Genomic DNA, 20,123 nt, shown 5'->3' on the forward strand with positions numbered 1-20,123 from the left:
GGTACATATGGCGAAGGTAGAAGTAAACAAAATACCCCAAGTGGTTCATGCCCTGCCCCTGACACACAGCAAAAGTCCAGTCTCCACCGAATAACTGTTTTTGACCTGGCTTGGCTGTCGGAGTTGAAATTATCCCCTTGGATCTTTAAGACTGAGATTGGTAATTAAATACATACATGATAGAAGAAAGAAAGAAAGAAAGAAAGAAAGAAAGAAAGAAAGAAAGAGACAGAAAGATAGAGAAAAAAGAAAGATGAAGAGACAGTTGAAGATAATAAAAGATAGATATAGACATAATGTATAAATACAGTAGGTAGAATATAAATAAACATTTCAGAGGTTTTTTTCCCCGTAAGAATGTTCTGTCGAATATGTAGACAGCTTAAACAGGCTGCAGTCACAGGACCCAGCCATTTATATATTCCTCTGAGTCTGTGTATATACACTGACCTGGTTAAGCACGAGGTTTTCTCAAGGCTGAAGAGCCAATTTTCTTGGTGTGACCACCCTTTGCCTTCAAAACGGCATCAGTTCTTCTGGGTACACTTGCACACAGGTTTTGAAGGAACTTGGCTGGTAGGTTGTTTCAAACATCTTGGAGAACTAACCACAGATCTTCTGTGGATGTAGGCTTTCTCACATCTTTCTGTCTGTTCATGTAATCCCAGACAAACTCAATGATGTTGAAATCAGGGCTCTGTGGGGGCCACATCATCATCTTTACGCTGATAGTTCTTAATGACTTTGGCTGTATGTTTAGATTCGCTTACTTAGCATTTTGTAAACTGATGAAAATAAACCATCATTTATATTCTGTGAGCATTCTTTGTTTAAAGCATTTTTTTCACTCGTGCCTAAAAGTTTTGCACAGACTGTATATCACTGGGTACTCTGGCTTCCTCCCACAGTCCAAAAAACATGACTGTTAGGTAAATTGGTCTTTCTAAACTGCCCTTAGGTGTGAATGAGTGTGTGCATGGTTGTTTGTCCTGTGTGTTTCTGTGGTGCCCTGCGATGGATTGGCGACCTGTCCAGGGTCTACCCTGCCTCTCGACCGTACACTGCTGGAGATAGGCACCAGCTCCCCCCGTGACCCACTATGGAATAAGTGGTATAGAAGATGAATAAATTAATGTATATATGTAAAAATATATACAGCGGAAACGACACGTCAGCGCTTCCGCCATATTATGAGTGGCAGGGTAGGGAACTAATACAGCCTTGGTCGGAAATCTGGTCTTCCAAATAAAAGAAAACAAAGCACTAGAGTTTAGAGTGGATTTTAAATTATATCTATATATCTATATATATATAGATAAATAGATATATAGATATATCTATCTCTCTCTCTCTCTCTATATATATATATATATATATATATTATAATATGGCGGAAGCGCTGACGTGTCGTTTCCCCTGGACAACGAAGCCACACGGTGGAGACAGTGAAGAATGTGATTAAAATAATGATGTGAGAAAAAGGTTGTCTGGACGGATGCCTGTTCAAAAACCCGAACATTTTAACAGTTATTCGGCTTAGAAAACATTTGATGAGTCCTTATCTCCTAATGTTTTAGTCGGCCTGCTACTAAACATCCACAGATTCAGTCTGACCGAAATGTGAGCGGCTGTTGTATCTGGATTAAGCCGGTGCTACGTTCGGCGAAGGCCCGGATCTTCCAGTTTTTTTGTAAGAAAAAAATAGGCATCATGAAGGAAGTGGAATATCTTAATAGCAGCACCGAAAGTCTGCCTTTAGAGGACACAGTTAGGAAGAAACGGCTCGGAGATGATCAGCCGGAGGATGTTGGAAGAAACCAGTCCGCAGGTAAGAAGCAGCTCTTTTTTTCGGGAGCTCTCTAACGTTAGCTGGCTTTAACCCCGATGCTGTCAAGCTGGAGCAGAGATAAAAACAGAATATTTTGTTGCATATCTAACCGACTCATTTATTTTTTATTAAATATTATCCCAGCTGTTATTTTAGTCTAACTGAGTTCTATTCGTGATGTCTTGGATGAATCTTAGTGGTTTTGCTTTTCTGTTAGCTTGGTGTAGCTTAAAATTAACGTCATTCCTTTAATATTAAATATTATACTCTCTATGCATATATGTATCATTTCTGGATGATTCTCAGATCATGCGTGTAGGTAAAATAAAATACATCCATCATTTTAAAAGCTAAATGTAAATTCAGGTAATTTATCTACCTGAATTTACATTAAAATCTATGAAAAGGTGTGACCCAAAATAACAAAACTTAAAGACTGCAATGAAACTCCTTTGCAAGATAATCAGCCCAAAGGTCACATATGAAGAATAACCTTTGTCCAACAGTTATTATTCTGCCCCAAGTCAAAAATACATTCTGTGTTAATTTATTTTAATGGAATCTCATCCTTTATGCAGGCTAATTAAGCAAATGCTCACCTGTTAAATCAGTTCGTTATTGGAATATAGTTACATACCAAAAGACTATTCGGCTGATTTAACCCAACATGGTTTTGTCAGACAAAAACTTCAACAATAAGCTCCAGGCCTTTAATGGGAATGGAGTAAAATGAATGATGTTATGGGAATTATTGCTTTATTTCTTCATAGCCTGAATTGATTTAATCAATTCTCAAAACTGCATGCTGGAACAGTCAGTAGCTGCAGTCAGTAGCATCCTACCAGCCATTATGCTACAGCAAACTTGCTCATAGAAGCATACTTTTTTTTAGCCTATTATAAATGTTATAAAAACTGCATGTAAAAAAAAAAAAAAGTAGAAAGACATTTGCCACACTTTAAGTAATCTAATAGTGTCTTATAACATAAAGCACTTCATTTGATCATCTTGGACACTTTGCCTTAATTTGTTACATGTTTTTACAACCTGTAAAATCTTTTGTGATTCTTAAATTCCTTCTTTTTTTATACAGCTTAAACAAAATTCTAGCTACTTGGTATTCACTTGTAATGGTATGGTATGTTATTAGTATTTCTTTAGAAACTTGTAAGTAAGGAATACATAAATAAATGTCATGTCAAAAAAATGGCATGTCAAAAATTATTTATACCATTCTCGATAATAAATGGACACATCTTTATTAGCATCACAGCAGTCAAGTCCTTATAATTACTGACGAGCTTTTTGCATGTTTCCACTGGTCTTCCACTGATGATCTATTTATGGTGATGAGTTTCAGGTCTTTGAGGTTGGAAGGCCTCCATCGCACCACCCTAATCTTAAGCTCCCTCAATAAATTCTCTATCAGATTTAAGTATTCAGCACACTCAAAATGATGCACTGCAAGTCAAATGGGGGGAAGAATGTTAGCTATGAGTTTCACATTGCAGAATTGGTCAAATATGAATATTAAGTTGTGTAATCACTTACAATATAAAATTAGTAGTATACTGGTTTGTTACAAAATGTAAAGTTTACCAACTCATTGTTGCCTCTGTCATCTGCCCTCTTCACAAAATTTGTGCTCAGTAAATAAATAATTCATAAGACAATACATTATAATTAGGGTGCTCCTATTTATTCCAATGGGTGACTGCATTTATAAATCAGCTGTTCACTCTTTTCTCACTTTCTGACATTAAAATAGACAACGTTTTGTTTATACTTCCAGAAGCTTCTCACATTAGTTTGCTGGATTTTTGCTCCATTCCTCCCAACAAAACTGGTGGAACCGAGTCAGGTTCGGAGTGTGTTCTTACTCACCTTTCCAGCTCCACTCAGTAATTGTCTCTAGGACTGAGATCAGGCATTTGTCGGGGTCACTTCAAGAGAATGTTCTTTTCTTAGGTTCCCAATTTATTTGATAAAGTCAATGAGTCCCCCCTACAACAAAACACCCCTACCACATGATGCTGCCACCTTCGTACTTCTCAGTTGGGATATTTCTCCAAATGTAATGATGATAATTATGTCCAAATACTTGAATTTCGGTTTTTTCAGACCAGATTTTCTTTTTAGAGAATATTTGATTATTTTCTTTAATCTAAGAAGTTCCTATACTCTAAGGTTACTGTGCCTTCAAACTATATGGGACAGTCCAGATGGTGATATCTTGGCTTTTTAAGTTTCTGATTGATTAATTGACATATTTAGATTAATTGGAGGTACAATGTGGATCTCATTAAGGGAACAGCTTAAACACACCGCTTCCTTGTGCAACAATATGGAAATATTAAATCATGGTTGGACATGCATACGGTGCACAAAACCAAGGCAGAACCGAAAATCAGGGGCAACAAGTGAACTTCTCACTGCCCAGAAGGGCCACCCCCAAAGAGCAGACAGGAAGAGCCTCTAAATGGCAGGAGCACACTGGGACCAAGCCTCGAACTGCATGATCTAGTCTGAAAAAGAAAACGAAACAGACCCCCTAGTGATGGAGTGTCAAAGCATTAACCCCAGAACAAAAGTAGAACACCTTGTGACGATAAAGGCATTATTGCCAGTGAAACAGTAATGACATCATGTATTATTTCATCTTATTAACTGGATGTATCATTCCACCTGTAGTTGGGGACACTTTGGATGCCCAGAGAGCAGAAATGTTGAATATCTGATTGTTGTTTTGAAGTTGTTTTGTGAATAACAGTAGTTGGCCGAGGGACAACAAATGGAAAATGGCAGATTAAGCCAGTTTTACATCTAGATTCTGGTTAATGTTCCTTTTCTAATATAATAAATAAAAGTGTTGTTAAGAACATGTTCACTTTCTCATCCTAGTGACCATTTGCTCTTGGACTTGCCTGGTTGCCTGAAAGCTTCAAGCCCTCAGTCAGTATTAAAGGTGTACTCTGCCAGTGATTTCCAGTTTTTCTGTTTCTTCTTTGACCAAACCTCAAGGTCACCATGGTTTCTATGGTGCTTGTCATGCCTCTCAGTGCCTTGCAAAGCTATTCATATCCCTCAAGCTTTTCACATTTTGTCACGTTACACCCTCAAGCTTCTATGTGCTTTATTTGGATCTTATGTGACAAAAAAACAAAGTAGTGCATTATAATGAAGTGGACTGAAAATGATTAATGGTTTTCAGCGGTTTGGCATTGCCGTGAAGATCGCGTCCTCCCTTTTTACAGCACGATTGCTAGTCAGTGAAATAAGTGAGAGTATTGGTATTTGTTGGTTTTTACTTTGGTTAAACTAATTCTTAACCATGCTCCTATGTGTCTCTGTTTGCAGAAGTTACTGTATATCAGTTCTTCTCCTGTTCTTCAGTTAGAATGGTGTTCTCAGGCATATAAGCTTCTCCCTTTATGGCCAGGATTACTGCCCTTGTCCATGAGTGCAATTGCATGCTGTAATTTGGCTTTATATGCTGATTTGGGGAAATGGCTTCTTCCACTGAGTGGCCTTTTTTGAGTCCATTTTGGTACAGGACCCATTTTACAGTTAGTAATGACTCTTCCCAGCCTCTGCAAACATCTTTACAAGTTTTTTTGGCTTTAGTTCTGGGGTTGATTCTAGGGCTGCAACTAACGATTATTTTGCTAATCGATTAATCTGTCGACAATTTTTTTTTGATTAATCGATTGATAACCGCATAGTAAAAGGTGCCTAATAGGAGATTTTGTTTACAGGATTTGGACCAGGTGAAGCTAAAGCTAGGCTACTTGATGAGCTCTGGATAGAGCATGTTTACACACATAGAAAGTTTTATCTTAAATACAAAATGTATACATTTTTGTACAATTTATGCCTAATTATTGCTCTGACTGTGTTGTTCTTTCAGCAAATGGCATGTTTTAGTCTGTATACTTCAGTTAACGATTATTCAATTACTAAAGTAGTTGACGATTATTTCAATAATCGGTTAATCCAATTAATTATTTCAGCCCTAGTGTATTCCCACATTTGTATGAAAACATGTTCATCCCCGAAACCCAGAACTTGTCTCATTCCTGAACGGTGTTGCAGAGTAAAATTTATTTATGTAGCAGATTTCAAAATAAAGTTGGTCAAAGTGCTTTACAATTTCACTAAACACATAGAACGGTAAGTAAATACAATAAAATTGATAAAAGCCGTAAAAGGCTTCTCTAGTGTCTTATGCTTTATTCAGTCGAGGGCCCAGGGAAAGAGAGGAGTTTTTTTAACAGGCATTTTAATGACTCAACGGTAAGTGATTATTGTTGATGTATGGAGGCTACAGTGAGTGATCCCCTCTACATTTTAATGTTGAACTCAAGACGTCCAGAAGAAATGGGCCGGTTGACTCAAGTGCTCTTAAAGATGTGTAGGTGTTATGGAGACCACATGGGGCTCAATTTAAAACTATATATGTGAGCAATGAAATGTTAAAATCAGGCAGGAAGGCAATGGAGAGATCTTGGACCCAGCTTTATTTGTTCATACTTCCTTGTACCAGCTACAATAAGAGCTGCGGAGTTCTGGACTGTTTATAAAAGCTCAGGGGGATGTCTGATCCAGACCAACATGAAGTGTGTTCCAATAGTTCAGACAAAAGGTCATGAAATCATGAATTCATTTCTCAAGATCCTCAAAAGTTAAATAATGCCTCACTTTGGTGAGTATTTCTATTTGGAAAAAGCTGGATATAATACCAGCATATCTGTTTTTTAATACTTTTTTGCAGCACTAGAGGCCTATTGTTTTTACAACAGTAGGCAGACAGGAAATAGGGGCAGAGAGAGGGGAAAGACTCTGCAAGGGTCTCTGGGTTCGGAACTCGAACCTGGAACGGCCGCTTCGAGGACTGTAGCCTCTACAGGTCCTTCTCAAAAAATTAGCATATTGTGATAAAGTTCATTATTTTCTATAATGTAATGATGAAAATTTAATATTCATATATTTTAGATTCATTGCACACTAACTGAAATATTTCAGGTCCTTTATTGTCTTAATATGGATGATTTTGGCATACAGCTCATGAAAACCCAAAATTCCTATCTCACAAAATTAGCATATTTCATCCGACCAATAAAAGAAAATTGTTTTTAATACAAAAAACGTCAACCTTCAAATAATCATGTACAGTACTCACCATGAGTACTCACCATGTACTCAATACTTGGTCGGGAATCCTTTTGCAGAAATGACTGCTTCAATGCGGCGTGGCATGGAGGCAATCAGCCTGTGGCACTGCTGAGGTCTTATGGAGGCCCAGGATGCTTCGATAGCGGCCTTTAGCTCATCCAGAGTGTTGGGTCTTGAGTCTCTCAACGTTCTCTTCACAATATCCCACAGATTCTCTATGAGGTTCAGGTCAGGAGAGTTGGCAGGCCAATTGAGCACAGTGATACCATGGTCAGTAAACCATTTACCAGTGGTTTTGGCACTGTGAGCAGGTGCCAGGTCGTGCTGAAAAATGAAATCTTCATCTCCATAAAGCTTTTCAGCAGATGGAAGCATGAAGTGCTCCAAAATCTCCTGATAGCTAGCTGTATTGACCCTGCCCTTGATAAAACACAGTGGACCAACACCAGCAGCTGACACGGCACCCCAGACCATCACTGACTGTGGGTACTTGACACTGGACTTCTGGCATTTTGGCATTTCCTTCTTCCCAGTCTTCCTCCAGACTCTGGCACCTTGATTTCCGAATGACATGCAGAATTTGCTTTCATCCGAAAAAAGTACTTTGGACCACTGAGCAACAGTCCAGTGCTGCTTCTCTGTAGCCCAGGTCTGGGGAATGCGGCACCTGTAGCCCATTTCCTGCACACGCCTGTGCACGGTGGCTCTGGATGTTTCTACTCCAGACTCAGTCCACTGCTTCCGCAGGTCCCCCAAGGTCTGGAATCGGCCCTTCTCCACAATCTTCCTCAGGGTCCGGTCACCTCTTCTCGTTGTGCAGCGTTTTCTGCCACACTTTTTCCTTCCCACAGACTTCCCACTGAGGTGCCTTGATACAGCACTCTGGGAACAGCCTATTCGTTCAGAAATGTCTTTCTGTGTCTTACCCTCTTGCTTGAGGGTGTCAATAGTGGCCTTCTGGACAGCAGTCAGGTCGGCAGTCTTACCCATGATTGGGGTTTTGAGTGATGAACCAGGCTGGGAGTTTTAAAGGCCTCAGGAATCTTTTGCAGGTGTTTAGAGTTAACTCGTTGATTCAGATGATTAGGTTCATAGCTCGTTTAGAGACCCTTTTAATGATATGCTAATTTTGTGAGATAGGAATTTTGGGTTTTCATGAGCTGTATGCCAAAATTATCCGTATTAAGACAATAAAAGACCTGAAATATTTCAGTTAGTGTGCAATGAATCTAAAATATATGAATGTAAAATTTTCATCATGACATTATGGAAAATAATGAACTTTATCACAATATGCTAATTTTTTGAGAAGGACCTGTATTTATGGGTTGCTTAACCCCTACACCACCAGCGCTGTGCCCCAAGCACCCATCTGATTTTATCTGACTTCAGAGTCCTGTCCCAGATTCTTCACAGCAGACTGCTGAGGAGAGACCAACCAAATGATTTTGGTCAAGTTTGTGTTAATGTTTAAAACGTTGAACCTCATTCAACTATAATGATGCATATAAAATGCTGAAATTCCATAATGTCTTCATTGGTGTTTCTTATCTTTAGATGTCCTCCATCTTTCATTGAATAAAGAAGAGGTTCCTTGGAGCCCCAGTTTGGATGAGCAGGATACAGAGTCCTCCTTCATTAAGGAAGAAGTGGAAGAAAGTTGGATAAGTCAGGAGGAAGAGCAGCTCGATGGAGAAGATGAGACTGAATACACTGACTTCCCGCTCAATGTTATTGTGAAGAGTGAAGATGATGATGATGATGAAGAATCGGAGTCCTCACAGCTTCATGAAAGTCATACTGATGACCCCGAAGAGTCAGAGCGTCCAACCACTAGCTCTGTTAAATGGATTAAAACTGAAACTGATGGAGATTGTGGACAGCTAGAACTTGTCTGGAAGCCTGGTCCAAATAATTTCAAAATAGGTTTAGACAGAAAAGTTGCAGAATCCTCTGAGACTGATGTCAGTGAAGATGATGGTTATGATTATTGGCAGCAACCTTTGACAGAGAAAGAAAGTGGATGGAAGGGAAGCTGTTCAGTTAATCTGAAATGTTCTGAAGCGATGCCAAATCCAGATCCACAGACCAAAGTCCACACAGGCAAGAAAAACTTTAGCTGTGATGAATGTGGCAAAGCATTTAGAGATCAGTTTAGTCTTAAATCTCACATCAGAGTCCACACAGGAGAGCAGCCGTTTGTTTGTGACGTCTGTGGAAAAAGGTTTAAACATCAGCATGACGTGAAGAAACACATGAAAGTCCACTCAGAGGAGCAGCCATTTGTCTGTGAAGTTTGTGGTAAAAGATTCAAACATCAGCACAATCTGAAGACGCACATGAGAATCCACACTGGGGAGAAGCCTTATGTTTGTAATATCTGCGGTAAAACAGCGAGGCACCAGAATAACTTGAGAACACACATGATCGTCCATGGAGGAGAACAGCCGTTTAGCTGTGATATTTGTGGTAAAAAGTTTAACCGGCAGACAAACCTTAAGGCGCACAAGGCGGTCCACACCGGAGAGAAACCACACACCTGCGAGATCTGTGGTAAAAGTTACAAACGTAGAACACACCTTAGAGGTCACATGACCACCCACAGCGAGGAAAGGCCTTTTGGCTGTGAAGTTTGCGGTAAAAGATTCAATCGTAAAACCTATCTCCATACACACATGGTGGTCCACACAGGCGAGAAGCCTTACAGCTGCGACTTCTGCGGTAAAAATTTCTCCCGGAAAACTCATCTGGATTCACACATTACTGTTCATATGGGAGGGCAACCTTTTGGTTGCCCTGTTTGTGGTGAAGAATTCCCCCAGCAGGAAAGCTTAAACCGACATATGCCTTTACACTTCATATAATAAGCATTCATGCGCAAGCAGTGTCTATATTAATATTACACACTATTCCTGGTGCTCTTCCAGCTACAGTGATATGACTCTGGTGTCAGTTCTGAGCACCAACGAAAAAAGGACCAAACACACATCATTGTAAAACCAATAAACCAGAAAGCTTTATGGGAAATTAACTAAGAAGCTATCTGTTAGCCTCTTTAAAAGTTGGTGGCTAGAGGTGCATCTCCTTTTCAACAGCTTGACAAAATCTATTTAAAAAAATGTTAGGATAGGAATATTATCAATGTGCAACGGACTTTTTAGGAATTTTCCTACAATATTTTTTAATAAGTGTGCTTGAAAAAAACCCACTAGTGTTTCTGCATAGTTAACTTCCGAGTAAACTGGTGCCATAGCTGGTCATAAGGGCAGACAGTAGATCGCTAAACAACGAAGCTAAGTTTAGTTAGCTTCAGGGTGATTTGTTTACCGTGTTAGCCAAACAACTTTGCATAGATTCTGATGTGGATCCTGAAGTATTTTCATCCAGTCAGTTGGCCTCTATATCTGAGCTCTGACAGAGAAAGCATTCCTGCTGCAATAAGTTCGGCCTTAAATGTCTGAGCCAGAACCTGATTGCATAATCCATGAGCCACTGTGTACATTAACATGGGTCCAGAGGCCAAAACAAGCGGTGACGAAGATAATCACTGGCTTCACATGAGTTTTCATTTGATAGATTTTTTTGTTTTGTTTTGTTTGTAATGTAGAGCGACAGTGATTGATTTTGCTTTCAGCAGCTATTAATAATTAAATTATTAATGAAGTTAGAATGTTTTTTTATAGTCAAAACTAACAAGTTGAGGCACTACCTGATTATTAGTAATCATTAGCCAAAGAACTCTGTCTCTGTTAGGTGTTGTTCTATGTATACCAGCCTGATGAGGTGGGATCATAGAACTAGAGGTGAAGGAGTAAATTCGTTAACTCGCATTATGAGACAGAAAGCCCTACACAAACATATACAGAATAAACACAACTTCTCTCCAAGACACAAGAATTTATGAGCACAGTAGTTCAACTTTACAGTAAAGATATTGAGCCAATAAACTTAACTGAGCTAGCAACGTTCAACTAAACAGCCAAGCAAATGGAAAGGATAATAAGCCAACTGATAAACCAATAAATGAATGAATGATGATGAAACAAAAGGGATTATGATGAATAACTGAAAAACAAATGAATTGATTATCAAAAGAAATGGAGGCAATGGAGTGGCACCACTTCGTAGATGTATTTAGAGAAAGACCCGTATCCTTTTGGAGAATCTATGCTCAGATTCTACAGGGCTCAGATCTTAACACTTTCTTCCATGCTGCTTTTTCAAAGGTTCCAAGTCTCTCTGTCTACCAGCAAGTATAAGATGTCCACACGTGACGTCTTAAGCTCCACACTACTGTGAGTGTTGGGAGACGTAGTCTGAGCAGTCCTTTCTTTTTCCTGTAGCTGGGCTCTACAAGCAATATACACTACACATTCATATAATACTTACATGTATTTGGTGGTATTTGATGCATATATTAAATACACTAAGTGCATAAACAATTTCCTGGCTCGTTTGCTATAATGCACCTAACTGTCCTTGTAATTAAAAATGTACCTTGGGTGCAGTCATGATGGAGCTAGCAGGTTCCAAAACAGGTCCCAGCAGGACCTGTAGCGGGTTTGGCCATCCCAGTCTGCCTTGGTTCTCTTTAAGTCCCGCTTCCATGTGGTTTTTGTTGTCAAATGATGTGAAAACTGTTCAGGGTTCTCAACTTATTCTTCAGGTTTTTTTCTGCAGCCACACAAAAATGAGGAAGGTCCCATGAAGAACAAATGTAAATTTGAAAACCTGAAGAAAGCCATCATTCTGCAGACCAACACACATTATAACCACTCTGAGTCTCCTGCTGCAAATGCAGTTTGATGTAAGGGGGGAGTATATGCATGATTAACAATGAAATACCAAAACAAATGTAAGTTATTAGGTTTATATAAGTTTAAGCAATATGTTATTTAGGTGTAGGAATATGAGGCGGACATGTTATGTTACCTGAGTCTCCCTCATAGAGCAGTAACCAGTAATCTGAAATACTCACCAGCACCTGCAGTAATAGGTTGGTATGAATTCTTGTAAATTATATTATCAAAGTATCGGATTTTTTGACTTTCAGTCTGAGTTTGTAGAGGTTTTCTTCAGTAGCGTTTAAGTTCAGCTTCTCTGTTAGTTTTCTTAATCACTACATTAGTTCATGTTGGCAGATTGTGCTGGGATGGCATTATTGTGTTGGTCCATAACAGGAAGGTTAATATGCTAAAAGAGACTGCTGTCATTTTGTTTTTTATGATCTGATTAATATCTTCAAATTGAAATAGTTTTTGAAAAAAGCCAATCATGTTCACACTATTTTATTTATAAAAGAAAACATTGTATTTAAATGTATGTATTTATTGCTCTAATTTCAACTTCTGTGTGCTATTTTCTTGTTGCTTCTGCTTGATAAGAAAAGATGGAGTAAAGCTTATCTGCAGTGTATTCTTTGGACTGGATCATTAGGTTTTGTACCATTATGGCTTGATTGTGCCAAAGATCTTTAATGTGTGTTTTTAGTTTAGTTTTAAACCATGAAACTGGTTTAACAAACTGTAATCTGTTCTCTGACGTTAGGAATACTGACTGATAGTGAAAGAGTTTTGGTTCAAGTCTTATTTTGTTTGTAATCATGAGTATTTATAAAAATAATATATTCCAATGTTTGTTAATGAAATATCATCACAACACATTAAACCTGTATTAAAGTGTATTTATGTGAGTTAAACTAGTAAGTTGTTTTTATACCTGTCTTGATACAGGATTCCACCTTTTCTCTGTCCTCCATTTCTTCCAGATAAGATGCAAGTTTCTGTTTTGCTGCAGAGCTCTCCTGCATTTAGCTCTTGTGAGCTGCTCCATAAATCTTTGGGTTGCAAAGCAAACTCTGCCACCTAAGTGTGAGTGTATCTGGTAAAGTCCACAAGTTGTGATGAAGTCAGTCAGCACCGAGTGCCAGTTCTGCACAGAGAACAAAGAGAGGGTAACTTCATTATAGAGCAAACTTGGTGTTCATTATCTGATCTTGTCTGGCTCAGATGAATCTAGTTGTCCACGGGCTCTGGTAACCCAGCACACACACAAACACACACACACACCTACGTCAGCATTTGAGACCAAAAACAAAAAATAACGTATATTTAAAAGAATTGTTAGTAAACAAAACATCTTTTGTTTTCGGATATGTAAAAAGAACGGGAACCTTGTACATTTAACTGTTTGTTATCCCTCTACAAAATGTGAGGAAAAAATTAATAGGCTGTTCAAAGAATATCAGTGACAGAATATTTTTTTTCTAACTCAAAGATTTGCTGTATAAACTGAAATGTTTGCACACTGAGCTTTTAAGTGAATCACTGAATTAATATTTAGGTGTACAACCACTGTTGAGAACTGTTCACATTTGTGCTGCACGGAGTTGACCAACCTTTGCCACTTGTGAGCAGGTATCCCAGCCCAGGACGACTTGACTTTATTCCACCGTTCCTCTGCCTGTCTTGGTTTTACCTCAGAAATTGCATGTTTGACATCACCCTACAGGTTCTCCATTGGAATAAGGTCCAGGGACTGAGCTGGCCTCTTTACAATGTTGATGTTGTTGGTCCAAAACCATGGTGCTGCTCGCTTACTGGTGTGTTTAGGTGGGTGTCCTTGTCAAAGCACACATTTTAAGACCATTTCCTCCAGGACATTTTTTGTATTTTGATGTATTCAAATTGATCCGAGCAATCAAAATGTCTGACTGACACTGCATTATTATAAACATGACTATACCGTGATGCCCGAGCCACCATGCTTCAAAGCAGAGATTCAGACTTGAGTTATGTGACTTGGATTCGAGTCTGACTTAAATCACAAATTTATCGACTCGTCTTAATAAAATTACAAAAGACTTTGTGAACTTGACCTTAACAACAAGCCGCTGCAGTGAAAAGAAATCATGATTTAATATCAAGTTTACAAATATAACCTTTAAATCTGTTAAAAAAAAACTGGAAATGCATACTATATTCACTTTGCACAGCTTATACTACTTTGTCCTGTGATCCAGCAGGTGGAGCTCTAACACCTAGGTTTTCTTAATGTGTGTCAGATTAATGTGATGAGAGAAGCCAAACAAAAAATGCTATTTTGGCCAATTTTAGAGAAGATATCAAAGAAATCTCAGACAAGTCAAGTGTTGAACTGAACCTTTAACGTCTCTACTTCTACTGTCAATGCGATCACATCAGCAATACCTCTGACAAACTCACAAATTGGCATCAGACAGCACACACATCTGGTCCAGTTCTGACAAAGCCGGCCCTATTCTGCTGTAGTGATGGTGAAGAACATGTATGTATCCGGGTAGGATGAAAGTTAGTCAATTTACTTTAGTTGTAGTAATGTACTAGTCTAACAGATAAAGTTCTTCATGTGCAGCCTTAAAGCAGATGAATCCATCTCACACTACTGACTGATTTAGAGAAGAACAGCAGGTATCTTAAAGTGAGGCACACTAAGACAAAGTTCTTCTAAATCATCTTTCATCTGAAATATTAATACCTGGTGTTTCATGTTCAGATTGAAATGATAGACGGTGACAAAGCTGCTTTAGCAGGAAGGTTTTTAATCAGACTTTACAAACACCACTTCAGATACTAATCCAGTTCTATGAAGCCAGTTTTTATTAACAGACCTGCTGTAATCCCACGGAGGAATCATGAATCTCATATTTTTTTAAAGATACTAAAGTCCTTGGATGAGCTTGATAATGACACTTCTTTGGGCTGTTGTGGCTTGTCGACATAATGATGTAATCTATTCTAAATAATTTTATTCAGCACATAATTTAATGAATTTGTTCCTACTGGTTTCTCAAACTGTTCAACAAATACTGTTTATCTGTGTGAGGACAAGCCTCTGGCTGTTGTGGAGAAAGCATATGTAGCAAATGTGGATTTATCGAGCTATTCTTGTGTTAATCTGCATCAGTGTTGTCAGTTTATACATGCAATTCATAGTGTTTATTGAAATTCTACAGTCTCCATTATTAAATATTAAATGGAAAGGGATTATTTTTAGCCAGCTCCAGAATTTCACCTGTCTTTTAAAGCAGTTTAACAAAGTTTAACAGCGTAATGGCATCATCTGACTCAAGTAGATACTTCCTCTCACTCTCCTGTCCCTGAACGCCTGACCGGTTTTTTGGATGTCCAGGTGGTTTCTGAAAACTTAATTATTTTTCTTATTCTCTCCCTACACATCTCCAAAATTATCAGTCAGTCAAAAATGCTTACTATTGAAATCTGAGAACTAAACGTATACTGAATTCCGAATTAACGATTTATTCATAAATTCTAGCCTGTTAATCAGCGTAGTCACTGCGAAGAAAGGAGCTCCTGCTGGTTTTGAACGTTCAGTCAGCAAATAGTGGATATCTTACTCTCTTTCCTAGAAATATGTTAATTAGCTTGTATCTGAATCAGAATCAGAAAAGCTTTATTGCCAAGTATGTTTTTGGACATACAAGGAATTTGTTTTGGCGTAGTTGGTGCAATACAGTACAAATTAAACAGTATAAACATATCTACAATATAATATAAATATATGTGCACAGTTTTAAGTGAGTGAGAGTAAATATAGAGCAGTATAAGATGCAAGAGCAATACAACAGTGCAGGTGATCATTGTGCAAGTAAAGCAGGAGTTCAAGCTGAGCGTTAATGTAACGCATAGAGTTACAGGTTACAGGTGTCCTGTCAGCAAAAAAAAGGGGGGTGTGGGGGAAAGGGAGAATGTCAAGGTGGTTTCCGGGCTTTGTTAACCAGGCTGGTGGCAGATGGGAAAAAACTGTTCTTGTGGCGTGAGGTTTTGGTCCGGATGGACCGCAGCCTCCTGCCAGAGGGGAGAGTTTCAAAGAGTCTGTGACCGGGGTGGGAGGGATCAGCCAGAATCTTCCCTGTCCGCTTCAAGGTCCTGGAGGTGTACAGTTCCTGGAGCGACAGTAGACTGCAGCCAATCACCTTCTCAGCAGACCGAATGACACGCTGCAGCCTGCCCTTATCCTTGGCTGTAGCAGCGGCGTACCAGATGGTGATGGAGGAGGTGAGGATGGACTCAATGATGGCTGTGTAGAAGTGCACCATCATAGTCTTTGGCAGGTTGAATTTCTTCAGCTGCCGCAGGAAGAACATCCTCTGCTGGGCTTTCTTGATGAGGGAGCTGATGTTTGGCTCCCACTTGAGATCCTGGGAGATGATGGTTCCCAGGAAGCGGAAAGATTCCCCAGTGTCAATTGTGGAGTCACAGAGGGTGATGGGGGCAGGTGGGGCTGGGTTCTGCCTGAAGTCCACAACCATCTCCACTGTCTTTAGAGCGTTGAGCTCAAGGTTGTTCTGGCTGCACCAGTCCAACAGATGGTCCACCTCCCATCTGTACGCGGACTCGTCACCATCAGAGATGAGTCCGATCAGGGTGGTGTCGTCCGCAAACTTCAGAAGCTTGACAGACTGGTGACTGGAGGTGCAGCTGTTGGTGTACAGGGAGAAGAGCAGAGGAGAGAGAACACAGCCTTGGGGGGAACCGGTGCTGATGGTCAGGGAGTCAGAGACGTGCTTCCCCAGCCTCACGCGCTGCTTCCTGTCAGACAGGAAGTCAGTTATCCACCTACAGGTGGAGTCGGGCACACTCAGCTGGGAGAGCTTCTCCTGTAGCAGAACTGGGACGATGGTGTTGAAGGCAGAGCTGAAATCCACAAACAGGATCCTGGCATAGGTTCCTGTGGAGTCCAGGTGCCGGAGGATGAAGTGAAGGGCTAGGTTGACTGCATCATCTACAGACCTGTTGGCTCTGTAGGCAAACTGCAGGGGGTCCAGGAGGGGGTTGGTGATGTCTTTTAGGTGTGAGAGCACAAGGCGCTCAAAGGACTTCATCACCACAGAGGTCAGGGCGACGGGTCTGAAGTCATTAAGCCCTGTGGTCCTTGGCTTCTTGGGGACAGGGACGATGGTGGAGGACTTGAAGCAGGCTGGCGCATGACATGTCTCCAGTGAGGTGTTAAAAATGTCTGTGAAGACTGGAGACAGCTGATCAGCGCAGTGCTTCAGGCTGGCTGGTCAGACAGAATCCGGTCCAGCAGCTTTCCTGGGGTTCTGTCTCCTGAAGAGTTTGTTGACGTCCCTCTCCTGGATGGAAAGAGCCGCCCTCGGCGTGGGTAGGGGGCTGGTGGGGGGGAACTTCAGGGTGGGGGTTGGAGGTGCCAAGACCCCTCTTGAGGTTGGGGAGGTGGGGGTGGTGGATTGTGGCTGCAGCTGTTGGGGGGTGCCATGGGGGATGGTTGCAGGACTGTCCCTTTGTCTTTCAAAGCGGCAGTAGAACTCGTTCAGGTCGTTGGCGAGGCGTCGGTCGTTGATGGAGTGGGGGGCTTTCGGCTTGTAGTTGGTGATTTGCTTGAGCCCTTTCCAGACAGACGCAGAGTCGTTGGCTGAGAACTGGTTTTGGAGCTTCTCAGAGTACAGTCGTTTGGCCTCTTTCACTGCCTTGCCAAACTTGTACTTAGCCTCTCTGTATATGTATTTGTCCCCACTCCTGAAGGCCTCTTCCTTACCCAGTCTTAACCTTCTGAGTTTAGCTGTGAACCAGGGTTTGTCGTTGTTGTAACTCACCCTGGTGCATGATGGTACACAGCTGTCCTCACAGAAGCTGATGTAGGAAGTCACAGCCTCTGTGTACTCGTCCAGATTGTTGGTAGAAGTCCTGAACACATCCCAGTCTGTACAGCCTAAACACGCCTGGAGATTCTCCACAGCCTCACTGCTCCACTTCCTTGTCGTCCTCACAACAGGTTTGCAGAGCTTTAGTTTCTGCCTGTATGCAGGAATCAGGTGGACCATGATGTGGTCGGATTGGCCCAGTGCAGCACGTGGGACGGCGTGATAAGCGTCTCTGATGGTGGTGTAACAGTGATCCAGAATGTTGTCCTCTCTGGTCGGACATTTTATAAACTGTCTATATCTGGGGAGTTTGTGGGTGAGATTACCTTTGTTAAAGTCACCAACGACGATTACTAAGGAGTCCGGGTTGGTCCGCTCCACACTCAGTATCTGGTCGGCGAGCATGCGCTGTGCGACCTGCACGTTAGCTTGCGGCGGGATGTAAACACCGACCAGGATGAACGAAACGAACTCACGGGGGGAATAGAAAGGCTTACAGTTTATGATGAAGGCTTCCAGGTCTGGAGAACAGTGCTGCTGAATCACTGTCACGTCGTTGCACCAACCACTGTTGAGGTAAAAACAGATTCCTCCACCTTTCGCTTTGCCGGAGAGTTCCGTGTCTCTGTCCGCTCTGTAGAGCTGGAATCCTGCCAGCTGCAGCGCAGAGTCCGGTATTAATCCACACAGCCACGTCTCCGTGAAGCACAAAACTGCCGATGAATAAAAGTCCCTGTTTTTCCCCGACAGCAGTTGTAGTTCCTCAATTTTGTTGGGAAGTGAGCGCACGTTAGAGAGAAATATTCCAGGTAACGGTGTTCGTAATCCACGCTGGCGAAGACGTACCAGCACCCCAGCCCGTTTCCCTCTCTTCCGGCGTTTCACCGCGTGAACAAAGGTGAGCGGAACCTTTGACCAGAATGTCCAAAAATTCCAGAGCAGTAGGCAGAAAAGTTGGAAATAACTCCTCTGGTGTAGTAGCCCTGATGTTCATGAGTTCTTCTCTGGTGAGAGAGCTCCGGGTACCATCACAGAAGACCGTTTTAAAGCAAAAAACTAAACAAAACAATGCGCACCAACACGCCGAGGCGACCATCTGCGGCGCCATCTAGTATTAGTTTATTAAGCAGACACTGATTAGTGTGATATTTGATATCTCATCCTAGACTATTAGACTTTTTATTTTTATATAATAAATACAAAGAATGGAAAATCTTTTTTAGGTGCATTTTAAAACTCAAGGGAAAGGTTAAGCTTTCATCTTCACTTTTATTAATAAGCTATAAAGCTGGTTTAATTTTGAAAACCAGAGAGTGTGGTTTAGTTGTTTATATTAAAGCCCTTTAATGAGACTAATGGACTCAAAGTTGTAATGTGACCACTTTTAGAAGGTACAGAATTCAGTCAGTCAGTCAGTCATTTTCTACCGCTTATTCCATAGTGGGTCACGGGGGAGCTGGTGCCTATCTCCAGCAGTCTATGGGCGAGAATTCAATTCAGTTTTATTTATATAGCTTCGATTCACAACACATGTCGTCTTAAGGCACTTCACAAAGGGTTTGAAATGGTATAGGGTTGTCGGGGAGGTTAGAATAAACTACTGAGTGTTAGACTTTGGCCATTTTAGAATGGGCTATGTGTAGGGGTACTAAGTAAAATAATAAACTGATAGTTTGTCCATGTAGAGCCCACTGGTGGCCATTGTTATACTAAAAACCACAACGATTGGGATACCTCTCTGTCAGATTGACCATAACCATTGGAAATAGAGGGGGTCATACAGGTAGCAGAAATGGAGGGTGTGTTTGCACCTCAACCATAACTCAGCCGGTTTAAACTAAACCTGACTCCCCCTTACTCCATCCAGCAGGGAGGGAGGAAGGCGGAGGTAAAAATAATTGGAGAGCGTTGTTTCCTGTTGTATTGTGTGAAAGGTAGGTAACTTTAGAATGGGCTAAGTCAATTCATTCGAATCATATACTGGTCCTTCTCAAAATATTAGCATATTGTGATAAAGTTCATTATTTTCCATAATGTCATGATGAAAATTTAACATTCATATATTTTAGATTCATTGCACACTAACTGAAATATTTCAGGTCTTTTATTGTCTTAATACGGATGATTTTGGCATACAGCTCATGAAAACCCAAAATTCCTATCTCACAAAATTAGCATATTTCATCCGACCAATAAAAGAAAAGTGTTTTTAATACAAAAAACGTCAACCTTCAAATAATCATGTACAGTTATGCACTCAATACTTGGTCGGGAATCCTTTGGCAGAAATGACTGCTTCAGTGCGGCGTGGCATGGAGGCAATCAGCCTGTGGCACTGCTGAGGTCTTATGGAGGCTCAGGATGCTTCGATAGCGGCCTTTAGCTCATCCAGAGTGTTGGGTCTTGAGTCTCTCAACGTTCTCTTCACAATATCCCACAGATTCTCTATGGGGTTCAGGT

General features: G+C 40.7%; 1 protein-coding gene across 1 annotated transcript; it reads left to right on the forward strand.

Moving 5' to 3' along the window:
• Positions 1 to 1,410: 1,410 nt before the first annotated feature.
• On the forward strand, positions 1,411 to 12,692 carry LOC124875268 (gastrula zinc finger protein XlCGF46.1-like). The gene is made up of 2 exons (XM_047377311.1): positions 1,411 to 1,828; positions 8,558 to 12,692. Exons 1-2 carry the CDS (start codon positions 1,711 to 1,713, stop codon positions 9,862 to 9,864), a joined length of 1,425 nt encoding a protein of 474 aa, XP_047233267.1. The 5' UTR covers positions 1,411 to 1,710; the 3' UTR covers positions 9,865 to 12,692.
• The last annotated feature ends 7,431 nt before the right edge of the window (positions 12,693 to 20,123 follow it).

Source organism: Girardinichthys multiradiatus, chromosome 10, assembly GCF_021462225.1.
Source record: "Girardinichthys multiradiatus isolate DD_20200921_A chromosome 10, DD_fGirMul_XY1, whole genome shotgun sequence".
Taxonomy (NCBI): Eukaryota; Metazoa; Chordata; class Actinopteri; order Cyprinodontiformes; family Goodeidae; genus Girardinichthys; species Girardinichthys multiradiatus.

Coding starts and splice junctions, on each gene's coding strand:
- LOC124875268 (XM_047377311.1), top strand. CDS start 1,711: ATGAAGGAAGTGGAATATCTTAATAGCAGCACCGAAAGTCTGCCTTTA. Junction 1,829..8,557: donor TGGAAGAAACCAGTCCGCAG/GTAAGAAGCAGC, acceptor TCTTATCTTTAG/ATGTCCTCCATCTTTCATTG.